Source organism: Chelonia mydas, chromosome 1 (assembly GCF_015237465.2).
Source record: "Chelonia mydas isolate rCheMyd1 chromosome 1, rCheMyd1.pri.v2, whole genome shotgun sequence".
NCBI classification, from domain to species: Eukaryota; Metazoa; Chordata; order Testudines; family Cheloniidae; genus Chelonia; species Chelonia mydas.
Genome location: NC_057849.1, coordinates 327,498,177 through 327,524,416, shown reverse-complemented (window position 1 = coordinate 327,524,416; position 26,240 = coordinate 327,498,177). Strand labels below are relative to the sequence as shown.

General features: G+C 38.5%; 1 protein-coding gene across 4 annotated transcripts in view; it reads left to right on the top strand.

Annotated features, from left to right (window-relative positions):
* The window catches only part of CACNA2D1 (calcium voltage-gated channel auxiliary subunit alpha2delta 1), a 659,278-nt gene that overhangs the window by 332,116 nt on the left and 300,922 nt on the right, over positions 1–26,240 (top strand). For all 4 annotated transcript variants that reach the window (XM_037889245.2, XM_037889243.2, XM_043552428.1 and 1 more), the window contains exon 5: positions 10,491–10,535. In XM_037889245.2, the coding sequence (XP_037745173.1) occupies positions 10,491–10,535 (45 nt within the window). The remainder of the gene's footprint in view (positions 1–10,490; positions 10,536–26,240) is intronic.

Below are 26,240 nucleotides of genomic sequence, written 5' to 3'. Positions count from 1 at the left end.
TATATAAGACACAATTCTGACGCTGTCATTGATCATCATATACTGAAATGGAGGATGCACCATCATCTGACAGGAAGCTGCCTTCCCAGTATTGTCTGATTTGGAAACCGAAACCTTTAATTAAATTAATTAATTAAAAAGAAAAGGAGTACTTGTAGCACCTTAGAGACTAACAAATTTATTTGAGCATAAGCTTTCATGGGCTACAGCTCACTTCATCGTATGCATTCCCCAGGTTCCTTACTTTATAATAAGGATTGGGTTCAAGGTCTTCAAAATAAGATTTTTGTGGGGCGCATATCTGTCTTGTCTAGGTATTTATATGTGCTCATTACCAAGGTTTCTGAGCGACACAATGACCACTAACACCTCATAAAAAGTTTGATGTGTATGAAAGGTCAGGCCTATGGGTCTTGGGAATGATGACAATCTGACATAAAGCCTTCTAGTGAACCAGTCACCCTGTGTCTGGTACCATTAGTCAATGATCTCAATTCATTTCACAGTAGGCAGGTGTTCAGATCACAAAAAACACCACTGCACTTGCTGCAAATTAGTAACCTCATTATTAATCTGAGCAGAGAAACAATTTAAAGATACATCCTACAGGAAAAACAGGGCCAATTCTCCTGTTTTAAAAGCAGTGGTTATTAAGATGGATGTAATGAGAAATGTGAAGCATCTTTAATCCTCCATCATTATATTTTCCAGTGTCTGCATTATAACAGGAGCATTGTCCATCCCCTGTATTGGTCTCAATAAGATCTAGAGACAATCCTGGTGCACAAAATAGTCAGAATGGTCCTCACACAAGCTGTGGATCAGAACTAGAACAACTGAATACTTCGTAAATTATTGTACGAAATGTAATATTAGAAATACTGATCCTTCCTCTGTAGTATGTCATATCCTTTAGGTAAACCCAATAGTGACTACATCCCACACAACCCCTGGAGATCATCTCTTGACAGGGAACTTATTGCACTGTTTTGACACAAGCTAAATATGATCACAAGCTAAATATGAGTCAAAAGTGTAACACTGTTGCAAAAAAAGCAAACATCATTTCGGATGTATTAGCGGGAGTGTTGTAAGCAAGACACGAGAAGTAATTCTTCCGCTCTACTCCGTGCTGATTAGGCTTCAACTGGAGTATTGTGTCCAGTTCTGGGCTCCACATTTCAGGAAAGATGTGGACAAACTGGAGAAAGTCCAGAGAAGAGCAACAAAATATTTAAAGGTCTAGAAAACATGACCTATGAGGGAATATTGAAAAAAAAATGGGTTTGTTTAGTCTGGAGAAGAGAACACTGAGAGGGGATATGATACCAGTTTTCAAGTACATAAAAGGTTGTTACAAGGAGGAGGGAGAGAAATTGTTGTTCTTAACCTCTGAGGACCGGACAAGAAGCAATGGGCTTAAATTGCAGCGAGGACAGTTTAGGTTGGACATTAGGAAAAAATTCCTAACTGTCAGAGAGGTTAGGCACTGGAATAAATTGTCTGGGGAGGTTGTGGAATCTCCATCATTGGGGACTTTAAGAGCAGGTTGGAGAAACACCTGTCAGGGATGGTCTAGATAATACTTAGTCCTGCCTTGACTGGACTAGATGATCTCTCCAGGTCCCTTCCGGTTCTATGATTTTATTATTTGCCCAGCAATCACATTAAAAATAGCTGTTTTTTTCTTCTTAAGGTTCCTGTTTTTTAAAACAAGATCAACCTGATTTTCTCCTGTTTCTTAGAAACTGAATAATTTTCACATGTTATTTCCTGTATATTTAGCCATTTTTATTTTATTAAATTATTGTGCTTTTGCAAGTTGGCTGTAGAGACAGGAGGCAAATCAGTGTTTTAACTCAAAGATTAAGGGGAAAATGTTATTAGCTGATGTTCTTTTTTTCTTATTTATTTTGCCTGTCTGAAATTTAACCTAAACAAGACTTTTAAAGCATTATTAGAAAACTAATTAATTGTAATGGTTGGCTCTGTTTTTTATTTATGAGATAGAGAACCTTTTTTACCCAAGTGTTAGTCTGTATTCGCAAAAAGAAAAGGAGTACTTGTGGCACATTAGAGACTAACCAATTTATTTGAGCATGAGCTTTCATGAGCTGAGCTGTAGCTCATGAAAGCTTATGCTCAAATAAATTGGTTAGTCTCTAAGGTGCCACAAGTACTCCTTTTCTTTTTTACCCAGCAATACTTTGTTTAGAGACATCACGAGTTACAGATGGAGGAATTTGGTCTTTATTGTAGGTCACATCTAGCTTTCTTTTGTGCCAAGTGTAACTGTGCCTGACAAGTATGTGTCAGACAAAGACAGGTATTGAACTGAGGCTAGATAGCTTATTTCTCTTAGGGCCCATTAGGTTGGTGTTGATTCATAATGATGCTAAAGGAAACAGAAAGAATAGTTCTTTATCTGCACAGGGTGGCAGCAAATAAGCCAGATGTGTTTTTTCAGCACTTAATAAGGGAAGTATTGACTGGCATTTCGTAAACATTTAACAGACCATTTCAGCTTTTCTTGCTCAACCATTTTGATATGTCCATGTGAAGAGAGCCAAAACAGTATAATTCAGTAACATTTTTACTTGGTACTAAAGTATATGGTTCCCAAAACTTGCATACGTGTACTGTTTATTTGCTAAATATTTGGGACTGATTTGTGACATAAAATGATCTCAAAATATGTAGGTGGACATAGTCTTAAAGCAGTTAAATGATTAAACTGTGCAGTCAAGAAAAAAGATGACTGTACATCACTTTGCTTGAAGGAGAAAAGCTAATACCGTGGAGCCTGACTAAAGGTATTAAGCAACTGTTGTGTTCTCCCTGCTTCCTGTTGAGAGAAGTCCATGGGGCCCAGTGCAGGCACAATGACTGTTACCCTGCATTGTACATTGTAGGATCAGAGATGCGAATTGTACCTGCATTTATGAACCCTTGGTAAAGCTAAACATTTAGATTTTGACTATTTTAAAATGTTTCTAAAACTAAAGGAAACTTTGAAAGAAAAAAATCCCTTTGAACTGAAAACCAGAAACAATTTATTCTGAAAATGTCAAAATGAAACATTTTTAAAAGTAGCTTTTTTCAACCAAAGCAATTTGGCAAAATGTGCATGAATTAATTAAATGAATCTCCATTTTTCACTGAAAAAAAAATTGTCTGAAAAACTGTGCCCATCTTTGTGTTCAAAACAAGGTTGATGTGATATATAGCAGCAAGAGGAAGGAAACCAGAAATTTGTTTGGGGGGCGGGGTGTGTGTTTCCCCCGTTTCCTACATATCCACATATTTCCTGGTGTTTTTCATTACTGTCAGGATTACTGCGGTCAACAATGACGTTATACTTCACCTCTTCTAGGTTGCTTTGGCAGCATTTTATGTAAAATAGAACAGAAGATATAGAAAAAGATGATGTGAAGGCAGCGATGTCGAATATATAAACAGATAAATATGAATTTAATGTAATATTTTAAAACACTTCAATTTATTTTCTATGTTAATTTATTCATACAGTATCCTACTACATTATAACTTGTGCAGTAATTGATTCCAGTACTGTATAGGGTGACTCTATAAAGCAAGGTTTCAGAGTAGCAGTCGTGTTAGTCTGTGTCAGCAAAAACAACAAGGAGTCCTTGTGGCACCTTAGAGACTAACAAATTTATTTGGGCATAAACTTTCGTGGGCTAAAACCCACTTCATCAGATGCATGGAGTGAAAAATACAGAAAGCAGTATAAATATTACAGCACATGAAAAGATGGGAGTTGTCTTACCAAGTGGGAGGTCAGTGCTAACGAGGCTAATTCAATTAAGGTGGAAGTGGCCTATTCTCAATAGTTGACCAGAAGGGATGAATATCAAAGGAGGGAAATTACTTTTTTAGTGCTAACAAGGTCAGTGCAATTAAGGTGGACATCGTCCATTTCCAACAGTTGACAAGAAGGTCTGAGTATCAGCAGAGGGGAAAATTACTTTTTGTAGTGATCCATCCACTCCCAGTCTTTATTCAGGCCTAATTTGATGGTGTCCAGTTTGCAAATTAATTGCAGTTCTGCAGTGTCTCGTTGGAGTCTGTTTTTGAAGTATTTTGTTGAAGGATTGCCACTTTTAAGTCTGTTATTGAGTGTCCAGGGAGATTGAAGTGTTCTCCTACTGGTTTTTGAATGTTACTTTTTCCCCTCTGCTGCCACAAGAACTCCTTGTTGTTTTTTCTATAAAGCAAGGATTCTCAAATATTTTCATAGTATAGGACACTTCTTAATGGTGATTTTTGCTATGGATGTCTCCTTTCCCATTCATAATCTCATAACATCTCTTTGGCAAACACAGTGATGAGGAGAGCCAGCACAAGTTTAGCTCTGTATGGATTTGAGAACTGCTACTTTAATAATCTTTCTGTTGTGCCTGGTGACTGTTTTTTTTTAAACCATACTGATAACACTTCGTTTTCCTATATTATATGAAGTTCTGAAAAGAAAATATGTATTTTTTGGCCTAAACCTGAATTTTTTTTATTTGGAAATGCTGCCATGGTGCTGTTGTAGTTTGGGTTCCTCATGTCTCCATTCTCCTGTGTGAAACACTGCAGTCTCCCCTCTTGCTGGACTACGTAGTCTGTCTTGGGAGCCCCCCAGAGTGAAAAAGAGTTGGGGAGGAATGTACAAGGCACATAATTACAAATCCCGTGAGCATCCTGGGTAATTTCTGAATCAAAATTTTAAATTTGTTTAAGCTGAAAATTTTAGGGTTTGGGGTGTACATTTTTTTCAAAAAGTCAACATTTTTCTGTGGAAAGCAATATTTTTTTCAGTGGTGGCGGGGAAGCTCTTTGTCAAGAAACTGTTTTTCCACCAATAAACAGTTTAGATCAGGACTAATAAGGACTATACTCTTCATGGGTCATTGCTGGGATTTGAACCAAGGATCTTTAGATCATACACCTCTACCATGTAATCCAAAGGAGTAACTTCATTAATTGGCAGTAACAGTAAGATGTTTTACTCTGTGGCTGCTGTTCTCTTCAGGCTGTCTATTAAAGATGGATGCATAATATGCTATATTAGTGGGTTTACAGAAGTAAGTTGGCACTGTTTAACACAAAATAATAATTAATGTGCTGTAAAACAGGATTCTCTCTGAAGTTTACTCCCTTTACCCCCTTACTGAAAGATCTTGATCCTATAATGTGTTAAGTGCTTCCTGAGAGGAACCTTCCTGAAGCTTGCCTTCAGTTTACATTCACTTAGTTGTGAACTGAGATTACAACCAGTGGAGTCAATGGATTGCCTCTCTCGAATTGTTTTGTAAAAGACAAAATGGTGTGCCTCTTTTAAGTTAGTGACTGTGATGTGTGTACTGATTCCATTTGCAAATATTTTGAAAGTGGATGTTTTCTCATGCTTATATTCATGTTTAATTTATCTGTGTGTTTGCCCAAATCTCTGTACAGACCTGGAAATCAGAGGCATTGGATTTCAGTATGTTGAATAGATGTATCTTGGGGAGTTACTAACATAACTCAATTTGTAATGTATACAACCCTTAATGCCCATAGGAATTACTTCATATCCAAAACTAGCAACGAAATGGCAGAAATGATAACACAAAATCAATGTGACTTGAGAAGACAATAGGGTCAATGAAAGCATGGCAGGATAAGGATAACCTGTACAGCCAGAAAAGTGACATTACTAAATTGGTCCTAAATCTAATCATCATTTATTTTTGATATTGTCAGATACTTAAATTGCTTGCTATGCAACAGGAATTCATGGCTGTGAATTATCATAGTTTCACCCCTGGGAAAGTCTCACTAATATGTAAAACCATTGTGGTCATGTACAGATTTCTCATTTAAATGTAGAATAACCTGAGGTCATTTCTCCCATAAACATGATTCAGGACTGTACAACAAGACCTGTGTTTGCAAGTGAACCCTGTGCTCACAAATGGGAATGATGACTTCCTCCTTTGTTTAATTTTAGTCTCCAAATTATTACCAGAAGAAGGTGGTAGTGGTGGTGGTGTGGGGTAGGAGGGAAACCCTCCATTTTAGACCTGCTGGAAACCATCTGTAACTTCCCTAATGGCAGGATAGTGTACTGGCATATATCATTGGGTGGATCCAAATTCCCTGTGCCCAGGAGTTAATAAATAGCTATTTGGTTGAAAATCAGAATCAAAACAATTTGTTCTTGACATCTAGTGGTGGTTAAATATGAAAAATAGGCCTCAAGTTTTGACTGATCCATGAATCTAATCTGTGAGCTTGTGCTGGCTTCAATGTATCATAATACAGTGTAGGTCGTGCTTTCTGTATGAAGTGTAGTGAAACAGACAAAATGTCCTTATTGGTTTATGTTTTGTGTAGGTGCTATCTACAAGGAGCACAAAATGTAATATATCACAAAACAAGGATTTAATTTCTTCCTTATGCGCTTATCTTGGTTAAACTTGTCCTTATGTTTCTGAGAGCTTCATTTGCTTAAAGGTCGTTTTTAATACTCCTAGTTATTTGTATCAAACAGAAGTAGCAATGGACTAATTCACATATGATGCAGTCCGCATCTTGCAGGCTTAGAGCTTCAGCAAATGTTAATTAAACAGACAGTTTCATTTTTCCCAAGTGTGTCTGTACACAACGGTGTATGAAATAACAGGATGGAAGGAAACTGAAAATTTTGGTTCTTTCAACTCTCTTCACAAACCACATGCTAAAGTACCTCCTTTGGAATCATCAGGTTATGAGACTGACCTCACAGCACATTAAGCGGTGGAGGCTGTTGTCTAGCTTGTTGGAAAACCTGTTCCCCATTAAGGGCTAGAGACCGACTTGTGGCTTCAGCCCAGGTCAGTGTGGGGATGCTGATCCATCCCTCACCAGGTGACTGGAAGAGAGGGAACACTGTTGAAGTCCACACTGGTGCAGGAAAAGCACTCTTTTACCTGGAGCAGGTGAGCAGCACCCACATCCCGCCCATGGAAGTTTGTCATGATCGAGTGTGAGCATTACACGTCATCAATCCTTTTGCAGTGGGCTGGGAAGAAATTACTTCCCTCACTGCCAGATTGTTCTCTTTCCCCGCAGCAGGTTGGGGACTTAGTTGGGATGAATGGTGAAATGCGGGTTAGGCTATGATGTCCCAACTCATTATGTAAGTGTGGGGTGGATGTCCAGCACAGGTACTCCATTGGGAAGGGATACAGTGATCAGATAAAATGGATTGGTAAAGGATTTCAAGGAAGTGTTCTCTAATGGAGCAGAAATGAGGGGTTGGGGCTTCTGTGACTGGTACAGCAAGAAGGCAACCCTCTGCTCCTTTATAGCGCCCCCTTAGCCCTCCTGCATTTGAGGGTGGGAGGAAGTGGTGAGGTCCCAGCAGTGGGTTGGCCAAGGGAAAGGTGGCTGAGGGAGGGCTGACAGTCTATACCCTATAACTGGGATATATAAAAACCAGTGATACTCAGACTGAGGCTTGCGAGCTACAAGTGGCTCTTTAATGTGTCTCCTGTGGCTCTTTGCAGCACATGATAATTAAAACACTGTCTGACTTAATTATTAACCAGTCTAGGTTATTAACCAATCAGGATGCTTTTACTATGTTGTTAAACAATTGTAGTTGATAAAATAATAATACTTGGTCAGTCATTTTGCTGTGAGAATAATTTTAGGGGGGGGGGGGGAGGAAGTAAATAAAACAATGGATTCACACTACTGTGGCTCTTTGGGGTAATGTTGATCACTAATTTGGCTCATGAACCATTAAGGTCTTTGTATCAATGATATAAATGATTATGCAATAGCCTGCACTCTAGAATTTTATCTGCCAGGTACTCCCAGAGATTTAGAAATAACGTTACGGCCTAATTAAACCACATCCAGTGTCTCCTGTCCTTGTTGTAGCATAGCCAGAAAAAGATCAATGTACTCACAGTTAGCTTTGATCTCTAGTGCTAAAAGGAATTTCCTCATGTGTCTGTGCATGTGATAAGCTGTGAGTTTTGTACCCGCCTTATAATAGCTCCATCTATGTTGCATTTCCCTAGTTTGTTTGGTATCATTATCTCTATTGGAGAGATGAGGAAAGCAAAGTGAAATGATGTCATCCAATACCACGCAGTATGGTGGCTTTATTATTATCAAAAATTAATTGTGTTTAGCCTGGAACTTCAAAATTGCTGTACTCATAGTTAGTACTCTTCAAATGAGTCTCACATGTTTATATGTATACGAGGGAAAAGGTGTGTCTTTCTTCCTTTTAGAGTCCAGGTCCTACAAATTTTCACTCATGTGAGTAGCCTGGGTTACTCATATGAGTAAGATGTATGCATGTGAATAAGGGTTTGCATTTTTGGTTCTTTTTATAAACTTTTAATATATATAATACATTTCTGTAAAAGATGTAGAAATTGATGCAGAAATTTACTTGGTTTACGTAAGAACATAACGGCCATAGTGGGTCAGACCAATTGGTCCATCTAGCCCTGTAACCTGTCCTCCAACAGTGGCTAATGCCAGGTGCTTCAGAGGGAATGAACAGAAGAGGTAATCATCAAGTGATCCATCCCATGTCGCCCATTCCCAGATTCTGGCAATCAGAGGCGAGGGCCGCTTCAGAGCATGGTTTTGCATCCCTGCCCATCTTGGCTAATAGCAATTTATGGACCTATCCTCTGTGAACTTATCTAGTTCTTTTTTGAACACTGTTATAGTTTTTGCTTTCACAACATCCTCTGGCAAGGAGTTCCACAGGTTCACTGTGCATTGTGTGAAGAAATACTTCCTTGTGTTTGTTTTAAACCTGCTGCTTATTAAATTCATTTGGTGACCCCTAGTTCTCGTGTTATGAGAGGGAGTAAATAACACTTCCTTATTTACTTTCTCCACATCAACCATGATTTTATAGACCTCAATCATATCCCCCCTTAGTTGTCTCTTTTCTAAGCTGAAAAGTCCCATTTTTATTAATCTCTCCTCATATGAAAGCTGTTCCACAACCCTAATCATTTTGTTGCCCTTTTCTGAACCTTTTCCAGTTTCAGTATATCTTTTTTGAGATGTGGCAACCACATCGGCATGCAGTATTCAAGATGTGGGCATACCATGTATTTATATAGAGGCAATATGATATTTTCTGTCTTATTATCTATCCCTTTCCTAATGATTCCCAACATTGTAAGCTTTTTTGACTGCCGCTGCACACTGAGTGGCTGTTATCAGAGAACTATCCACAGTGACTCCCAGACCTTTCTTAAGTGGTAACAGGCTAATTTAGACCCCATAATTTTATATGTATAGTTGGGATTATGTTTTCCAGTGTGCATTATTTTATATTTAGCAACATTGAATTTCATCTGCCATTTTGTTGCCCAGTCACCCAGTTTTGTGAGCCCAGTTTTGGGCTAATGTTTCATTTAGTTATCAATTATTGCATGATAGAAACCTAGAGAAAGAGTAAGAGTTCAAATATATCCTTGTAAAATTGGTTATTTAATATAAACAGGATTAAAAGTACAAATGACAATGATTTTGGAGGTTGACCTCAGGCAATAATGATTGCCTTGTGATTTAGGCTCTGATACAAGCAAAATACTTAAGCATGTGCTTAAGTTTAAGCACATACTTAAGTGCTTTACAGGCTTAGGGCCTTAACATAGCACACTTGAGATCCTTGAGCAGAAGGGTGTAAATAAGTGCAAAGGGTTATATGTTACAAAAGTGATATTTATTGGAAAGCAGACTCAGTGTATTGGTGAGCAATGTCCACATTACAGAATTCCGCAGGATTGGTAGATATACAACAGAAGTGACTGATTTTTCATGGGAAAATTTCCCAATTTTTAACCCTCTTGAGAAATCAGTAAATCAAGATGCAGACTGATATTCCAGCAGTAGCTAATATTATGCTAGTTCACGGCTCTGTTAGATTTAGAATGTTACCATTCATCCACTGGAGCATTACATTCTGTTGTATGCCACAACAATTAGATTGTCCTTCTGATGCATAGTCCCAGGGCTTATTTTTACTACCCAACATAAAGAATGAAATATGTGCAAGAAAGACTTAATAACCCACTTACATTTGTAAAGTTAGTGAGTTATCATGTCTGTTGCCTGATAGGTTGTTTTGTTGCATGTATTATCTTCATATATCTTTAAAACAAATAGCTCTCATAAGTCTTCCATTAGTAGGTTTCCCCCCACCATAGCTTATACTCTTCCAGTTGTTGTTGATATACCTTTTATACATTTTCAGGAAAGAAGTGCTAAATAAATGACATTTCTCTGTCATATCTGTTGGTTCTCAAAGAAGACAGAACTAACTAAGGGCTGGGAAATTAACAGGGGTGTTCACAAAATTCAGGATCAACCCTTAAATGTATATATTCAGGTTTACTTTAGCCCATGGACCTCTGTGTTCATCATCACTTTTCAATTAATGGAATGATTTTTCTTTTCTTTTTTTCCCACAGAATAATGATATCATCTATTACAATGCAAAAGATGATCAGAACGATGTAAGTAATATATTATCTTCTTGTTTTACCTGTAAACTGTAGGCTGCTTAAATTCTCAGAAAATTGAAAGGGTATTAAAGATTCTAAAGGTGTTAAACTGACATTTTCAGCTACTTGTGGGAAATATTTTGGATTTCTGGACATGCACACCAAGTTTGGTAGACTGCTAGGCTGCCTTTTGTGTTTGTTTGTTAGGGTTACATTTTCCCTCGTTAGGCCTTCTGAGTTATTAATGAGGAGGTGTGCTTGGGAAAATAACCCTCTCACCACAGCATTGCCTATGTATAGAATCAAACTGTAAAATCTGAATTACAATACTGTAGAATCAAGAACACAAAATTCAAGAGCTCCAGAACTGTTTTCTTATTTTGTTTCCAATATTTCTTTCTGGCTGGGAACAAAACCACAGCAGGAAAAGACCATGAAAAAGCTGGTTCTTACGAGATCTCTAGCCCAATTTTGCAGATTTAAGTGGTCAGATTCTCCATTGCATCATTGCACCCTGTGTAGTCATTTACAGCAGTGGAAAGTGAGTGGAAGATGGATGAAAACGGATATAATTTACAAACAGTAGCAATTTGCACCTATTTTGCATTGATGCAAATGACTGAAAGGTGCAGAGCAATGGAGAATCTGGCCCAAGAAGAGTAAATTATATGAGTTTTCCCACCACGACTTTAAATATTAAACATCTTGCTGTCTCTTGGGAGGAAGGGACGTTATTGTCTCCTTCACTTGAGATAATACAGCTGCCTTTTTTATTATAGATTTAATGTATAAAGGAATGGCAAAGGTATTGGAATGTATTAATCAGATGGATCAACATTGTTAATTCGCACTCTGTAATTAAGTATTGCTAAAAGATTGATGGCGTCACTATAGAACTTGATGCTATTGCTGTAAGGTAATTAAATAAGATACATAGATCATGTCAAACAAAACTACTTGAGTTGCTTACGTCAGATATGGGTACTCAGCTGGGATGCAGGCACAGAAAGTTTGTGCACAAGGAACCAAAACCTACAGAATGAAATCTTCAAACGTGAGTGCCTGAAGATAAATCTATACTTAAGCACCTAAGTAAAAGTGATGTGAGTTTGAAAGATGCTGAATACCTAGCCTGTTGAATTGAATGCAATTTTCAGGTGTTCTGCATTTCTGAAAACGGGCCACTTCTCTTAAAGTGCCTAATTATGCATTTAGGATACCAAAATGTGTGCATCCAAGTGTGAGCGGTTTTGGCATAAAATAGAAGCTCATGCTTTAATTCTGCTAAATAAAAATAGTGTTGAGAGGTTCTTTGAGGCATCTTTTTTTTATAGCAGTGGTCAAAATAGGTTAGGCACAGCTGCAACGCAAACACCACTCAGCAATTTATGTCTTTCTCTGTTCGGAACTCCTGTAGGCTTTTCCAGAAACATCATTTTATCCTTCCTCCTTCCAGCTTGTTTGCATTGCTTTATACTCCTTTCCTTTCTGGAGCTCTACAGCCTTTGACACCAGAAGAAAATACAAAGTGACAGAAAGCAGGGATATTTTATCTCTGGGATTTTTTTTTTCTCTTTAAGGTATTTTTTTTTCAAATTTAAGAAAACAGTGTGAATGAACAAAGAATTAGACTTCAAAAAGCCGTTGGATTTTAAAGTCTCTGGTTGCTTTGAGAAACATGTGCTTTTTCTCTGCCAGATCAGTCTTTGTAACTGGCATGATCAGAAGCTGCTTGGCTGCCTGAAACTAGTGTTCTGACTCCGCATTGATGCCATTAATGACGTCCCCCATGAGTCCTGGTTAGGCCCCGACAATTTAGGTCATCTTCACATTTCATTGCCACTGATGCCTATCTACTAAGCGCTGGACACGCTCTTCCTGGATAAATTCCTGTAATGCCTTTCTTTCTGCAGCATTCATCAAAGGTGAAGCTTTCATGTTAACACTAACCTTTATCACCTTTAAAGCAGCAGTGCACTCACTGGTTATAAACAAACAGTAGAAGACTTATTTTCATTAGCATATACGTGAAAAGAAAACATAGGCAGCAAACGTAATACAGAAAAGGCCACTGTTTTTGAGAGTAGCTAATGATTTTGTGTGTCCGACTTGAGATACCTTAAAAGGGCCTGATTTTTCAGAAAGTGCTGAGCACCCACCCTCTGCATATCTGGCCCCTTTAAGGAGTCTCAAGTTGGGCACACACAATTACTAGCCACTTTTGAAAATCTTGGCCTAAATATATAATTTTTTAAATGCAGTACATTTAGATCTTCTCCTTTATCTAGGGTTGTGTGATCTACTTGAATGAGTGCAGGGGTTAGGGACCAGGGATCTTCTGAGTTGTTAATCCCAGCACTGACTCTGACTGTGTGGCCTTGAGCTAGTTGCATAACCATTTTAATCTGTAAAATGGGGATAAAATTTATCTCACGGGGTTATATGGATGGATGAATCATTTTTTGCAGAGTATTTTGAATGTGAAAAGTTTATATATATAAAATACTATTACAAATTCTCAAAAAAACTACCTAACTACCTTAAAAGAACAAATGATGAACATAAGATTGACCAGAAATCTGGTTATCAAGATATCTAGTTGAACAGATTTGCTGTCATCTTCATCTGAAATATGTACACTCAAAAGAAGCTCAAGAGACCTTTCTTCAATTTCTGTCTCACTGATTTCTAGTTAAATTCTAATGTGCAGACTCACTGTGTTGAGGTCCTACTTCAGCTGACTCCTCTCCTCCAGACCTCTTACTGTAGAATAGTATCCCCCTACCCTAGGGTTACCATATTTGAACATTCAAAAAAGAGGACACTCCATGGGGTATTTGCTCTGCCCCCCGGTCCTGCCCCAACTCCACCTCTTCCCCACCCCCATTCTAACCCCTTCCCCAAAGTCCCTGCCCCATCTCCGCCCCCTCCCTGCCCCACTGGACCCCTTCCCCAGATCCCTGCCCCGGTCCCGCCTCCTCCCCTGAGTGCGCTGCGTTCCCCTTCTCTCCCCTCCTTTCCAGCTGCGCGAAACATTCACTTTCTTTCTCAAATGATCAACATTCACTCTCTTTCTTGAATGATCAACTCTTCTTTGGGGAAAAATAATAATGGCAAAATACCAGACGTTTTTAGATATTTAAAAATTCCTCCCGGATGGCAATTTAAGAACCAAAAAGCCGGACATGTCCGGGAAAATACGGATGTATTGTAACCCTGCCCTATCACCCCCTGCCCAGCTCCATTTTTCCTACCTTTTCACATTTTGTGGGTACCTGACATTAAGATGGGGCTATTGCAGTGCACTCAGTTAGCCTTCCAGTAGTTTGGAATTAAAATGGAGTGCAAGACACTGCTCCTAGAGTAAAGGAATGTGTGTATCTGTTGAAAGAAAGAAAAAAATCTCATCAAGCACTGGGACTTTGTGAAGCTTAGAAACTTTTTCTCAGAGCAAGCAGAAAAGCGTCACAGTGAAGAAGTGCATCATTACCAGCCTTGATGAACTAAATTCTTAGATCTATAGCACATGTCCCTGCTTGAAGCCTGTCTGAAACTTGCTTACTCTGAAAAAGAAAAGGAAAGGAGTACTTGTAGCACCTTAGAGACGATGAAGTGAGCTGTAGCTCACGAAAGCTTATGCTCAAATAAATTGGTTAGTCTCTAAGGTGCCACAAGTACTCCTTTTCTTTTTGCGAATACAGACTAACACGGCTGTTACTCTGAAACCTTGCTTACTCTGGTAACTCCTGTGGTCTTTAGTTCACTTGATTTGCCTAATTCCTAGATCCATCTATTATTCTTGAAGCAAGGGGAAACTTATTTACTCTGGTCTTCAATTCAACTGACTTACCCTGCAGTAGAGCATTCTGTTGATCTTGTACAACCAAACTGTCTTGAATATTCTGGTCAGCCTGCTCAGACCCTTCACTTATTTGGTTGACTGTTGGTTTTTCCAGAGAAATCATTTTATATTGGTCTCCATAAATTATATTAATTCAGGACAGTTTTTGTTCCACGTAATGTGCTGCAAGATTCAATGTTGTTTTCTTCTTTGCTCTCAACTAAACTATCACTGTTCTACAGATACTCAAGTTTATATATCCTGACTTTTCAATCTCCGATAAATGAGTCTTAATACTATCACCTTTTCTTGTAAGCCCTTTTAACCTAATTTGATTCTTGCCTTTACCTGCCTAACCCTCCCCAACAATATCACATCTGTGAAAGTTACTGAATTAACAAGACTGAACAGTCATTCTCAATTGTTCAGCCACAGCTCAGCTGACAGCAGTGAAAGCCTTCCTAGAACGTCCTACCAATGTGTCTTAACACTGAACTGAGACCACTAAGGTTGAAAGTGTTATTCAGTTTCTCTGTGAATGTAGTTTTTTGGCCTATATGCTGATGTCAGTAAGGATGTCAATTATAGACATATTGAGTTTGTGATGTGAACATATGTATAATAGGAACTGGAATAAGACCAACTCATTTCACAGAGGCCACTTAATATCCATCAGTTGTTTGCTACTAACCTAGATCAGACTTTACCCAGTGACCTAGACATGAAAAGCTCTGTATTCCAGCACATATTCCTGATTATTTTACTCCCACAGCTTGTTTGCCTTTTCTATCCTTTACTTGTTTGCTTGTGATCATCTTGTTCTATGCTACTGGTGATTGAATATTGGTTCATCCTAACCTTTGCAAGCTCCAAGTCTGAAATGTATACACTGTTGCAAAGTCCTTTAAATAGTGCAAAGTAATCTAGTGCAGGGTAGGGTGACCACTACCAGATGTCCCGTTTTTAAAGGGACAGTCCCATTTTTGGGGACTTTTTCTTATATAGGTACCTATTACCCCCTCAACCCCTGTTCTGTTTTTTCACGGTTGCTATCTAGGAGTATATTTAGTTTTAGTTCATATTAGATTCCATCTGTACATACACACACCTGAATCCAAAAAATCCCAACATCTTTACTTAGTATGATTAATTGTTTATATTATATTGTTTGTTTATATAATGCATTATATATAGTGTGCATTGACAGCATGCTAGATGCTTTACAGACAATCTGAAGTTGAAGTTAAGTCTAGTTGCAATTGCTTTTCAGTGCAAATTGCAGTCATTATTTAGGGCCAGCCAGGAAAAGAAGAAAAAATGCAATAAATGACAGTTGTGTCTGCTCCCTGGCTGTTTCATTTGTGTTAGTTTATACCACAATAGTTGTAGAGACAATACATAAACACTGGTGGAAAATACTACATTTAGATACTGCTGTATATAATTTTTTGAAAATCAGTACTCCTTTTGCTCAGTGGATTTGTATTAGACCCATATGTAAGTCTTAATAGATCATTACATTACATGCTCCTGAAAATAACATAGTTATGCATCTGCCAATCTATCTGCCTATGTTCCTCGAGCCTAAAAAATATTAAGAAGTTTCCTGTAGCAAATTCTTCTCTGATGCCTTATTGAAAAGATATGATCGGGAAGGAAGAACGGCTTTATAGGTAAAGTACTGACAGGAGATTCAAACAGATCAAGTCCTTGGTGTGCTACAGACTTTTTTTTAACCTAGAAAAATTATTTAACCACAATACCTCACTCTCCATCTATAAAATGTGGATTCTAATACTTCCTTCTCACCACCCTTCATCTCCCTCATCTGTTTACATTGTAAGGGCTATGGGAAGAGGACTGTCTTTTATTATATGTTTGCAATGCCTAGCATAATGGGGCCCTGATCTTGGTTGAGGCCTATACAGTAATGCAAATAACTAATAATAATAATTGCAGATTCTGCCACAGACTTCATGTGTGAGCTTGAGCAAGTTGCATAAGGTGTGTGCTTTTGATTCCAATGTTCTGCTTATATGATGTATTGCTTTCTTTTACCCTTTGCCTGTCTTGCCTATTTAGGTTGTAAACTCCTGAGGATGGGGACACTTTCTTAACGTGTATGTACGATGGGCAGTATAACAGGGTCCTGATGTTGGACACGTCACACCCAGCTAATATCACCTTCTAAAACAACCGTCACAAATATGTGTTCTATCAGCTACCCTTTCTACAGTACTGAAACTACCCTTCTGTGTGTGGACAGTGATCTTTTCAATTACAGCCACTTTGCTTCTGTTGTTTTGGTTCTACATATTCAACTCCTCTTCCTCTGTGCTTGGCAATGGAAAACACTTTACCACTGAACCTCCCTGCCATTGTGTCACAAAGTTCTTTGTTGCTCACATCCCCTTGGCATACTTCCTATCAGATTTTATTCTTGTGTAACTATTTTATGCTGTTGATACCCAACTCTGATTCTACCCCCCTACTGTTTCAGTCTTTCCTCATTTTCTGCTTCTACTAATTTGTAATAAGTGCACCTTGAAACAAAACTCCACCTTCTCCAAGTTTCTCCTCAACTCAAATTTCACAGCAACTCTAGTACTAAAAAGCTTAGGATGAGGTTGTGTATGAATGAGTAAGTGACCTGGGGATCATGTCTCCTATCTATATAAATTTGCCTAGCTTCATCTCTGAAACATTGCCCCCTGCGACAATCTCTCAGCCATTCTTCTTCAATTTCTTTCATTTCCTCTGTGGTACGCTCATGCTTTATATGTGCCAAGGCCCAACTCCTGAGACTTCAGTTTGTCAAGAATATGGGCTTATGTCCTTTTCCATACCTGGAAGATGTGTAGCTCCCATCCTCAGAAATATTTACTGCTAAACTAACCATTTAGGAATCTAGTTCAAGATTTCTCTCTTTTCCTTCTTAACCTGAAATACCTCCTGTTAATTTACTCCATTCTGTTTTTCTGGTGTCTTTTTCTGTTCTTCAGTCCAGTTTGCTTTCTCCTTCCTATTTACACAATGCTCTGAAGAGACACCTCTCTCACTCTTTCCACCATCTAGAATATTTTGGGGGGGCTAACTGTTTTCTTCACTTGGATTTTTTTTAAACCATTTGAAGAATAGTCATTCTTTGGCCTTTGATTTCTCTAATACAACAAATAAAGTAGTCAAACTGTAACCCTTGGTCTTCCAATCAGTAACGAGTCTCTGGTGTTCTGCAACATCAAACAGATGCTGCTAGTTTATCTAATTACTTATATGCCCCTCGGTGCAATGGTATGTGAGCACCTCATAATCATTAATGTATTTTATCTTCACATAGGGACATGAGGCACAGGGTAGATTAAGTGTTCTTATGTTCTAAGTGACTTGCCAAGGTCACAGCAGATAACCGACAAAGCCAGTAGGTTTCTGTTCACCAGAAAATATTTCCTAGCCTTCTTGTTTGGCAGGTTGTAGTCTATGCAATTGATTTTTATTTGAAGGTGTAGAGTACAGGTGTATGAAAGATACAATGCTCTTATGTGACAGCTGAACAGCACTGTTAGTCTGTCCTTTTCCACACATTTTAATTACTCTTTCTCTGCTTTTTCCATTTTGTCTCCTTGCTCTTTCCACTCTTCTCTATTTATAGTCTCTTCTGACTCACCCTTCAGTCCTCTCTTCTTGTGTTGCATTGGCCTGGCTTTATTTCAAATCATCACCTTTTTCTTCACAGATCTTTTCCAAATCTAATTTCTCTCTCTGTATTTGCTCATATAATCCATCCCTCTAGGAAGTCCTTAATTGCTCCATCTCCCTGTTTTCACTCTTCGGGTTCTTTTCCTATTTGCTTTTTTTTTTTTTAAATATTGGTCACTTCTTCCCTGTGGCAAACTGCAGTAACCAGGACACTTCTAATACTGCACAGACAGTGCGTGGTTTGTGTTTCCATTATGTAATGGCAAATGTATATGCAGTAGCCTTCTTTGTATTTTAAATAGCTATACCAGCTCCTGCAGTAGCAGAACCTAAACCACATATTAATTTTCAGAGTTTAAAGTTCAGTGTTTTCTGGTGTCTTCTGTGTGATGGCTCTTGAAATTATTTTGTTCATGTTCCATTTTTAACACTAAACATGTAGCAGGTTTACCTATCAAATTGCCACTGTAATGGTATAAATATACCACAGGGTAAATCTGCTTATTAATTTGTAATTGGAGATTTCAGAATAAACTAGGAAAATCATAGTGATGTGTGGAATCATTCCAGAACTGGCCATTAAGGTCTTCATTATTCACAGACTACTGCTCCCTCCCTTGTTTTAGATAGCGGTAATATAAGTTAGTTATCGGTTGCTGTGCTGCCAGTCAAATGATAAGTTAGGGCAGTGATAACCTGCACTATCAATGCCATGTTGTTTAATTTATAATGCAGGTAATAGCATGAGTCTTGAGCAAATCTACTTTTTCCCCTTTAATTCTAATCATGCTTTTTATAGTCCTTTCCACAAAAAGAACTTAATACCCTAAGGGAAAAGAGAGTACAGAATTGCAGTGACTTAGCTAATTAACTCAAAGGACTGAGTCTTGTTCTTTTTACCTATGTTGCTCTTTTTATTTAACATTTAGTTTAACCTCAAACCAGAACAGCCATGCCTGGCTGGAAGCTTACTCTTATTCATTAGGCCTTAATTGGGAACATTCAATTGCATCTCCCGGCAAGGGATGCATCCCTAATTGACACAAGTGATTTATGAGAGAAGAGGATTTCCTTCATCAGCCCCATATTGGAAAGCAGCCATGACTGATGGAGCAGTACCGCTTGTGCAGATGCTAATCATTTACTAATAGTTAAAGCGACAGCAGCCCTTTTTATTCATTTTCTTACTAAACTCAAAGGGGGAGGTCTAAGAATGGAAACTCCACAAGAGACTGAACGAACTAGGAACTAGTGCTTTGACTAAGGCTAAAATGTGAGTTTTACCTACAGGGAAGCAGCCCTGTTTTGTATCAAACAAGGTCATGCCTATAGCTAATTATTTTTTAAGTATGAAACACTGCCACTTTTATAAAGTTTTGCATAATCTGTTTTAAATTGTTTGAGCTCTACTGCAGGAAATACATAGCATTTAGTGACTGCTCTAGGGATAATACCTGAAATACAGACTCAGTGAAAGATATAAAGCAGTGGCATAAATGCAGCTCTATACCTCTTTGCAAATGCAGGCAACAGAGAAGCATACTTTCAGCTTAAAATCACTAGATAAACCAAGAAGGAGGAGGCAGGGTTGGAGGGGAGGGCTTTTGTGTGGATATAGGGGTGTGATCTTTCAAAACTGACTAGTAGATTATGAATGCCACAATTTTTGGGTGCCGAACTTGAGATGCCATACAAGGACTGGTTTCAGAGTAGCAGCCGTGTTAGTCTGTATTTGCAAACAGAAAAGGAGTACTTGTGGCACCTTAGAGACTAACCAATTTATTTGAGCGTAAGCTTTTGTGAGCTACAGCTCACTTCATCAACTGATTTTCAGGAAGTGATGAAGCCCACCCTCTGACAAGCGTGTACCTTTGGTGTGCCAAGTTGGGCACCCCATATCCCTGTTTATTGTTTTAAATATTGGCATATATAATATAAAATAAGTCCTCAAATCATCTTTCTTTCTCTCTCTGCCTCCCTCCTCTCCTCTTAAAATATAGAGCAGAGAAGCAAGGTAGTTGCATTTGCCAAACAAGACACATAACACATGTTTCTTAAATTCTCCAACCCTTCCTTTTTAAATAGTGAATTATTATTCACTGTACTTTTCTTTGTTTGTTGTTTACGTGCATTATGTTAGAAGACAGAAGTTTCTTTGTGTTTTTTTCAGAATGAGTCTAAGCCATGGGAATTTGTCTCTTTTGAGAACAGAATTATTATCTGGGAAGCAGACACTTTAATGCCTCTTTTCCTAGGTACATGTTACCACGGTTTTTCAGAGACACATTGTTAACGCTGTGTGAAACTCATTGGTTTTGGTTTGCAGGGGTTAGTGTCAGTTTTTTCTTCGGTGTTAATTCGTGAGATTTAATACATCTGAATTTTGTTTGATTTACATTTCAGGTTAACTCATTAAAAATAAGCCATGAGAATCAATTAGCCCAGGTTTACTGGAAACTGAGTCCAGGTTCACTCCAAATTGATCTCCATTACCTGGCTGATCCTAAGATTTGTGACCTGGAATACATTTCAGTTTTGTGCTGAAACCATGTTAGCTATATTTGTTCTGGTGTTTTTGTAATGGAAATTTCACACAGCTTTAAATGTGGACTGCTCGGTATAGTTTTCAGTTATTCTTTCTTCAGTTACTTTTACTTCAAGTGTGGAGATGATTAAATCAATGGAGACAAAATCAGAACCAGCCCACATTTTAATCCCTTTTAGGGGATATGAAAGTTTGAACTTTTTTTTTCTTTACTGAACTTCTACAGCGCTTGGCTCCTTCTGGGATAAAAGCAGAAAAATGCAGATCAACAGAAAAGAAAAACAAAAACCAGGAAAGTGGCTAAACACCACTGCAGAATCCTGACAATATGTTAGCTTGCACTTACCTTTCAATTCATAAACATATATTTCCTTCCACCTTTAATAGTTACATATTTCTTTAATTTTTTGTTTCCATTTTAATTCTTCATAAATTCACAATAGTCACTATCCTTTTCACTGTTGTCCCTTTTGGCCTAAGTGCTTGGCCAATATTTTGGACTTGCAGGGTTATTTGTGAGGACGAGCAATACAATATGACTTGCATATAATCTTGGGTGTAATCTTGTCATTCAATAGTAAAGTCAGAAAATTATTTTTGTTGCCCACTATTCCCCCCAAGGGAGCTGCTATAGCTGTGGGAGGAGCCTCTAGAAAGTGATTATTTGTTTCTGAGCTTCAGTATGGAGCAGCTATTTTAAAATTGACCAGGCTTCTCTTCACCATCCGCTTGGGCTGCCTGCAGCAGAACAGGAAGCCGGGGATCCCAAAAACATGTGGTCTACTTCTCTCCCCTCTGCTACCTGATCGGCTTAGTATTCTCCTCAGGGTAAACAGAGTAGAATGGCAAATGAAAATCTCCCATCTATCTGTGATGCTGGGATTCCAAGGGGATCAGTGCAGCCGACGGCACAGTGACACTTTGCTGTAAATAGATTGAAACTTCGCCATGAAAGTTGAATGATGAGTACTCAAGCGATCCGGGACTTCCGCTCCACTTCCTTCCAAGACAGGTTTCACTAGAACAGGACTCCATTGATGTGCTAGCAACATTACTATGTTGCTTGAGAAGATATTTTGCTTATAAACTTCTATTTTGGGTACCAAGGTGGCAAGCACTTTAGAAATACCTTGAATAAATAGCTAGATTCTGACACTTAAAATTTTATAAGGTGGTAGGAGGAGAAAAGCTTTTGAAATAAAATGATATGGACTGTCACTTGATTGTCTCCTGCTTGCTTCCCTCTTTCCCAAAATCTGTTTTTGGGTTACCATAATTTTTAACTCTTGGTTCCCTTCCAAATCTTGTATTCTTTATTGTATTTCCTCTGCTATTCTACATCCAGTTGCTACACTCTGCTTCATGTTTGTGAGGAGCAACAAAATGAAAATGATACTCAGACAATGCTGCAGGTGTCATGCCAATTTCACTTTGACACTCTGTAGTAGAATGGGTTATAGGGAAGAGAAGCTTAAATAATGCTGGTACGCTACATTTAATCTTGTGTTTATGTTGAGTGCTCCAGGAGGTGTTAGCTTGCCAGTCACAACTGTGGTGGGATCACACAGTGATAAAAGCAGTATCTCAGCCAGCCAGGTTCTAAATCCCATATGGTTTTATAGATCACAATCACATATTGAGTTCTTTTCTATCCTTTCTAATTGGAAAGACAGTTCATGCTGTGGAGCACAATGCAACATGTTCCTTGTATGATGCACTACTCAATAACGGGACAACTGCATTGTGCCCTAACTTATGTTTCCAACTCGTGTTGAGCACGTAGCCCCATGTTCTTCAGTGGAAGCAGAGAGAACTGTGGTGAGCATACACCTCAAATGTATCTAATTTTTAGGAGTGTCACTCAGTTTAATCCCAAAGTTACTTATGTTCTACACCTATTTGATATCTCCTCACATTTACAGTGAAACTTATTTGATTCATAAATAAAGACTCATGAAATCAAGCTTATAGGAAAAAATGGGTACCCTAAAGGAATGATTCCAACAGCGTTTGAAGTTTCCTTTTGTCCCTCACTTTGAGTCTTTGTCACACACTGTAATTTGATTATTGGCAGATAGATTGAGAGGTATGATGTTGAGTTCTACAACTAAAAGGCCATCCCTTCTGCAGCACAGTGGGGTCCTGATCCATAACTAGGAGTCCTAGGTAATACAAATAATAAATAATAATTCTCATCTGAGTGCAGATAAGGAAAATGTGCCTTGCCTTAAAACAGCACAAGATGTGGCCAGTGTCTTGTAAAAGACAAATTAACAAATGAATCAAATTTTCCTTGGTTCTTTTGCCCCACTGTATGCCCTTCTCCTTTTTACGTATATGAGCACGCTCACCTACCATCCTTCCAGTCTCCAGTAGTTCCCTGGTGATGTTGCTTCCGTCTCTTTTAGCAAAATGCACACTCCATGATTTTACTGTGCACTTTCACTTTATGTCTGAAATCTAATATCAATAACAGTATGCTTTGAATGCCAGTGTAAATTAATGCCATTCCTTGGGAAGATGAACATTTGAACTGACAGTGATTAGATGACTGACGTTGGCTAGTTAGATACCAAGGCTTTATCAAGTTTGTCACTGAAAATGAGCTCCTTCTACACCTAGCGAATGTTGTCGCTGGGAGACATGTCAAGTCTTTCCACGTCAGGCTTATTACAGGACAGTTCGATTCTAAACAGTGCTTGGGAAATGGGCTACCTTTGATGCTGTCACTGGAATCATAAATTATCTTAATGCCTGAAGTTCTTCTTACAATCTCTTTGAATTTGCGGGAGAAATCAGACACCATGCTCATATCCCATTACTCCAAATGGTGCAAGTATTTTTTCTTCCCTCCCCTCTCCCCTGCACCCAATGTATGAATATGCATTTGGGGCTGCATGAAAAATACATTATAATGAGATATGACTATGCCCAGAGCTATCTCCTACCTGGGAAACAGTGTTATGAAATAATAATGGCAAGAGTGCTGCTATAGTCAATATCATAAGATGATGAGGGTGTTCATAATGCAAAGAATCCTATCTTCAAGGCAGACGTGCATCAGAACAACACTGGAAGTCTCCCAAAGGAGGCAAAAGTTTATGCCACATGAAAGATCAAAATTCAACCCTAAAGCTAGTGATTCATCATTTTAATGGAATGTTACTTTCTTTGAGATCTTAGTTTTATCAGAAACATGAGTGATAATAACAAAAATAAATGTAATAATTGTTTTTTGTGTTTTGGGGGGGTAAATAGTCAATGCTGATTGAACTTAGTGGTCGGACTCTCATTGAAACAGTATTTTCAGACAGTTATGTGTTCCCCGATTCTAGATGAAAATGTTACTTGTATGAATGTTGTGATATGTCACTTTGAATTGCATCAGTCACACTGAGTTTTGTTACATGGCATAAAACTAAATGATTAACTAAATCTGACATAAATTGTTAGGTGGTTGATCTGAGGGTGAAACCAGATTTGAAAATTGCAGTTTTTTCCAAGAAAGGTTGAATAGGGTGTGGCACTACAACCCATATTTTTCATGGTTGTATGATTATGAAATATGATGCAATTTGTACAAGATGAGTCATGTAAGGTGTCATTGAAAAATTTATGATTTGCGGAATATGATTATCTTATTTATGTGCATGTATCATTTTTGTACTCAAGTTATGAATATTGCCTATGTATCTGTGTTTCAAATGTAGTTACACCTGCATGACATCATCTGTAGGCTAGATGCTTCCAGTCTAGATAACCTGTAAGTAATGGCTGCTATGACTCAACAAGGTATGCAAGGGCATATGACCAGACCCACATGACACTGATCTCCATTTTGGGTACCTGTATTTTTCCACAAACTGGTCTGGGAACCAAGTTTGAAACAAAGGGTTCCTGACCTATGGAAAAGCTATATAAGGCAGGGTTGTTCTTCACCCCTCCCCCCCGCAACTGAACACCTGAAAGAAGCTCCGAAAGAAAAGGACTTGAAATGGGGGTGGGGAGCCCAAGCTGCAAAGCAAGTGCTGCTTGTGCCTTGGGAATCTGCAAGCCTGTTTGTATCATCAGTCAGGGTGAGAAATTATTAATTCATATTCAAACTTTATAGTATTTTAGGCTTAGTTTGTGGTTCTATTTATTTATTAAGTAATCTGCTTTGATCTGTTTGCTATCATTTATATTCTATCATTTGTAGTTGTTAAACTTGTTTTATGTTTTAATCTAAACCAGTGGCCCTTGACTGTAGTGTCTGGGGAAAATCTATCTCAGCTTGTATTGTGGATATTCCTCTCACATTGAGGGAGAGGTGAACTGAGTAATAAATTCATACTGGTCGGGGTTTTGACCAGGGCAGGACGGTACAGCTCTGGGGTCTTGAGCTGGGGATTAATTTGGCTGCAGCCTCTCTCTTGTTGGTTCATGCAGTGGGTTTGTCCCAGCCTGTGTGAATGCTGGTGGGAGTGTCAGACCGGGACCTGTCTATAGTCACAACAGCACAGTGCTGAGAGGGAGCCCAAACTGAGTCAGAGGGCTCAGAGGTACCCCAGTTCCAGGTGTCACCTCAGGGGGAGCCTGTCACATAGGGCTTTTAAAGATTCTTTTATTAATAGGTTCAAAAATGAAGACTTCACATAGATTAGTAGCTAAATAAACTGTGTTTATTGGTGAGTTTGGCACAAGAAAGTACAAATCACTTTACCCCCTAAAAGTGTGTTCAAACTCATATTACTTATTGTATCTAATGAAAGAGATTGCCAAATATAATCTTACATGGTGCACTGTGGATTTGATAAGAAACTAACACTGGTAACTAATGTATGACAATGTTACAAAATCAGTTAAAATAGTCCAATTGTAAATGAGACAACTGAGACAACAATCCAAGTGATGTCTTAGCCATGGAAAATGTACCAAAACTTGCAGCAAAGTATTGGGTTAATAAGTAATTTTGTTTTCCACTGCAGTTTTGAAGTATTACGTTTATTCAAGGCAGAATGTCACACTACCTTAAAGTTACCTTGGATATATTTTAAAGTCTACATTATGACTTTCGGTACAGTCTTGAGCCAGGAGTGATGTGTAAATTGCACTGCTCCAGGATTGGCAGAGTAACAGTTCCTCCCCTACTTCCTGTGTGTGTGTGTAAGAAGGCTATTGGCTCTTCTTCTCCCTTGGAAGCCCCCCTCCCCCCCCCCGGCAACATCCAGGTAGCCCCCCCAATAGTAGTTTGACAGAGGATCCTATTCTCTCTAATCCAGTTAAGAACAGAAGGTAAGTGGAACTAGTCTTAAGAAGACAGAATCCAATGCAGACCGTATCTATTTGCAGATGATTATGTCTGCTATCTTATTCATTCCAGTGCTGTCCTCGTCTCCATTTCTGCGAGCATTAATACTATAATCTACTGTTTCCTATACTTTCCATAAATAAAGCTGTCAGCTACAGACAAGGCATCAGACTTGAAACAATCCTTTATGTAACGCCTTTCAGACAGTACTCCTGCATCCAAGTCATGTCTTTCCAGACATGTGCTGAGTAGTAAGCAATCTCTGGTTTAGCTGCAGAAATAATTCTTGCCCAGTGTGACTGCGAAAGGTCAACTACATTTCTGCTTCTTCAGCTGTTCCTGTGT